Here is a 3,624-nt window from a genome sequence, read left to right as displayed (position 1 = left end):
GGCGGCGCTGAGCCGGCGGCTGGGTGCGCCCCGGGGAGCGGGCGGTGACGGTGAGAGGCCGGAGGAGGGAGGGGTCGGGGCTGGGCCCTGCCCGGTGCTCCCGCCGGCCTGCTCCGCCCTCTGCCGCCGGCCCACAGCGCCGCGGGTGCCGGCCGGGGGGCGCCGAGACCCGTCCCCGGGGCGGCTGCTGAGGGCTCCGGTTCTCCCGCCGCCGAAGGGACGCGCCCCAGGAGCGGCGCGGCTGGTGCCGGCCCGCGGCTCCGTCTGGGGGAGGCTTCCCTGTGGAACGGGGCGGCCGAGGCCTAAACCCGGTTCCTGGGCGCCGTCAAGGGGTGATCTTGGTGTGTGGGTGATTTGCCAGTGCAGTATGTGGAGATGGTTCTGAAACACCAGACCCTAACCATGAACGCCCTGAATTGAGTCCTGAAAGGTGTGGTTTAACAGGACAACCGGCCTGTTTTAACGCTGTATTGTCCTGCTGCTCTGGTAGATGCAGCAAGGGCAGATAAAAGCATATGAAATGGAGGGCAAGCAAGGGTCTTGCTGAGGGCTTGTCAATGCTGAGGAAGCGCTTTGTTCTCCCTTCAGATACCTTCTTAGCAAAGGGCTCTGCTGCTCTGGACAAACTGAGGGACCTCTGTAACGAAGGGAAAGAGCCTCCTTCCACGCTTTTGCAGCTCTATACACAGGTAGTATGTTTAAAGCATTAAGATCTCCCTCTCAAGAAAATCTGCCGTGTAGGGAATGAGAGAGGGTTGGGTGCAGGGAAGAGGGTGTAGCAGGAAGGGATCTCTTCCCATGCTTGCTGTGCGTTGTCAGCATCCATGAAGTGCAGGGCTGCTTTATTCTGGATTAGAAGATAATTTACAGTTGATAATAGCTGTGCTGGTATTGTAAGGAGAGAAAGGGGTTTGAGTTTACATTCAGTGTCCACAATCTTAAAATACTCTTCACTTGCAGCTTTTGCAAACTAAATATGAAAAATTACGTTAAAATGGTAATGTTTTGTAACCAGTAACAAGTTTGTATGTTACTACATACCACCATTTGATTATTTTGCTGGTAGCATTTTTACACTGTGTATCTTCTTGTTTTCATAGGCTGTTTTAGACATTACATATTTTGAGGAAAACCAGCTTGTGGATGAAGATTTTCCAGAAGAATCTTCCTTGCAAAAAGTTAAAGAACTTATCTGTATTCTTTCAGAACCAGAAGGCCTAGTGAGGGAGTGCAACATAAATGAAGAAGTGAGTACTAATGTTATTCAGCCAGAGAATTATTTCATTTATTAAAAATAAAAAATCTGAAGCAGGATAGTAGTATTTGTATTTTTTATGGGCAGAAGTTAAAAACTTTTGAAAAAAATTCAAGTCTTACTTGTATTTAAATTCCTGAAAATATTTTTTCAAATAACGTGTTGCATTCTCAGATTTTTTCTTGCTAACATTTAATGATTCCATGTACTTTTGGCAGTTTAAATCCGAAGTCATAGGCTTGTGTCTGTGACTGTTCCTGTTAAGTACAGCCTGGAAAGTTAGAGACTTACTATAATGTATGAGTGTGTATATGGGTATTTCAGATGGTTTGCTTTTGGGTTGGCTCAGTTTGTTGGATTTTATTTCAGCCCATCAACATCCTCGGTGCAGAGTTGTTAGAATGCCTTTACTGGAGAAAAGGAGCCCTGCTTTACATGTATTGTCATACAGCAAAAGAAAGGAGTGAATGGCTACGAGAAAACATTGCCATATTTAAAAAGGTAAAGAAGATTAAAAAGTTACAGGGTCTTGAAGTTTGACTCTTTTAAAATACAGCTTTTGTTTTTCCTGTTAAATAGGGGTTTGGGAAATTCATAGCGAGAAGTATTTCTGGCTGTCATTAAATTAATCAGAACTTACCTGAAAGGTTTTTTTCCCCCCCCTCATTTTTTAACTGTACGCAGTGTCTTAATGATGGAGTTCATTATTTGATGAAGATGCTTAGCTTGAGATGCCCTCTTCAACTAAATGAAGATGTCTCATTTCAAGATAAAGACACAGCTAGATTACTCCGTGAAGGTAAAAAACAACTCCAGGACACCCACAGCGCACTCCTCTTAATTAATTGTCCCACTTTATGAAATGTGTTATTATGTATTTTTGTTGTTTGACTTCATTTGTACTCAAAAACTGGCACTTTTTAGAACAGCAACAACAAAGAGATGAGGCAGATAAGCAGGCAACAGTGCTCTCTGCTCCCCCTCACCTCTTTTTGACTCATGGGCTTTAGGAGGTGGCACTGCTCATTTTCTCCATGTTTTTGAGCTCACTGGGGGAAAGTGGACGGAGGCAATGGGTTTTTATGCACAGCCTGTGTTCTGCAGCCATCCAGTTGTCCATTGACAAGTGCTGAAGGCACAAATGTGACTGCAGAGGGTGCTAGAAGACCACGTTTGTCGTCCTGGTTAGTTCTAGGAGAACACGGGTATGAACACAGAGTCACTGACTTCACACAGGTGGAAAGTACATGCAGAATTGGTTAGATTTGGGAGACTTTCATTCTGTCTCCACTTGACGTAGCTTTATGTGAGTTGCATGACTGTAGTGCATTTCACATGAGAATCCGAGGTTGCATCAGTGTGATGCTGGTTGGGTGGGGCAGCAGGAGGGGATTTTTCAGGAAAAACAGCTGATGCTGAGGACATGGGGTCCACGTTGTACACACTGAAAACTAACTCTACGGTAGGTATGGGGCGGATGGAGCACCTTCTTGCTTAGTTTCACCTGAAAGTGGATTTGCTTCAGTTCAGCTCCACAGTGCAAAGCCAAATTCGGTAACTGATTTGGAGATTTATCTAGCAGGAATATTTTTTTTTTTTTCCCACAGTGACACTGGGCATGTATGTGCCTTTCTGTTCAAATGCTAAAATTTATGCTGGCTAACCAAAGTTAAGATGATACTCAAACAGCGTGTCTTTTTAGGCTTAAACTGTGGCCAGCACACAAGTGTTCTAAAATAAATGTAAATAATCATGCCTTTGCTTAAAGAAATACTGAAGTTCTCAAAGATAAATAGGCAAACACAACTATGAGAATAATATTTATATGGAAATCTTAAAAGGTTGTAGCATTATGGAGGGGAAAAATGCATAGAGTAGTGAGCAAGGCCTTGATCCAGGTTCTCCTCTGGGCAGTCATCTCATGGTTAAAATTTTTTGGGGGGCTACCTCTTTAATAGGCTTAGACTGCCTTTTGGGATTATTTTTCCCAGTGTTATTGAAAAAAAAAACAAAATATAAAAGATTGACGTTAACAAGCTGCATACTTGCTCGTAACAGAACAATAAAGTACTTGGTGTAAATTATTTTTGCAGGTGTATTTAGTGACACTCACTTACTGGCGATGATGTACAGTGGAGAAATGTGCTACTGGGGACTACGCCACTGTGGAGGAGGGAAGCAGGAAAGCCTGGGGACAATGGACTGTGACCTGGGCTGCAGATCCCAGAGCGTGGCGCTGGATTTCCGAGAAGCCGGCAAAAACTTGTTAACAAAGTACGTGGCCGTGTGCGAGGGACCTTTAAAGGGCCACGGGTGGAGCACAACCACTGCAAAAGAAATGCTGTGTTACTTTGTCTGAACCTTGCTGT

The 3,624-nt window shown here is 44.5% G+C and overlaps 1 protein-coding gene across 1 annotated transcript; it reads left to right on the top strand.

Annotated features, from left to right (window-relative positions):
• Position 1: 1 nt before the first annotated feature.
• On the top strand, positions 2-3,618 carry LOC106901848 (chromosome unknown open reading frame, human C5orf51; the record flags this gene model as incomplete). Its single annotated transcript, XM_014964863.1, has 6 exons — positions 2-50; positions 589-689; positions 1,101-1,247; positions 1,625-1,756; positions 1,940-2,054; positions 3,349-3,618. Coding segments are annotated over 6 exons (810 nt in total), but the record flags the coding sequence as incomplete, so codon positions are not given.
• Between the last annotated feature and the right edge of the window lie 6 nt (positions 3,619-3,624).

The sequence above is a fragment of the Calidris pugnax genome, unplaced genomic scaffold (genome assembly GCF_001431845.1).
Source record: "Calidris pugnax isolate Ruff unplaced genomic scaffold, ASM143184v1 scaffold273, whole genome shotgun sequence".
In the NCBI taxonomy this organism is placed as follows: Eukaryota; Metazoa; Chordata; class Aves; order Charadriiformes; family Scolopacidae; genus Calidris; species Calidris pugnax.
The sequence above is the reverse complement of the archived record's forward strand: the minus strand, read 5'-3'. Positions and strand labels throughout refer to the sequence as shown.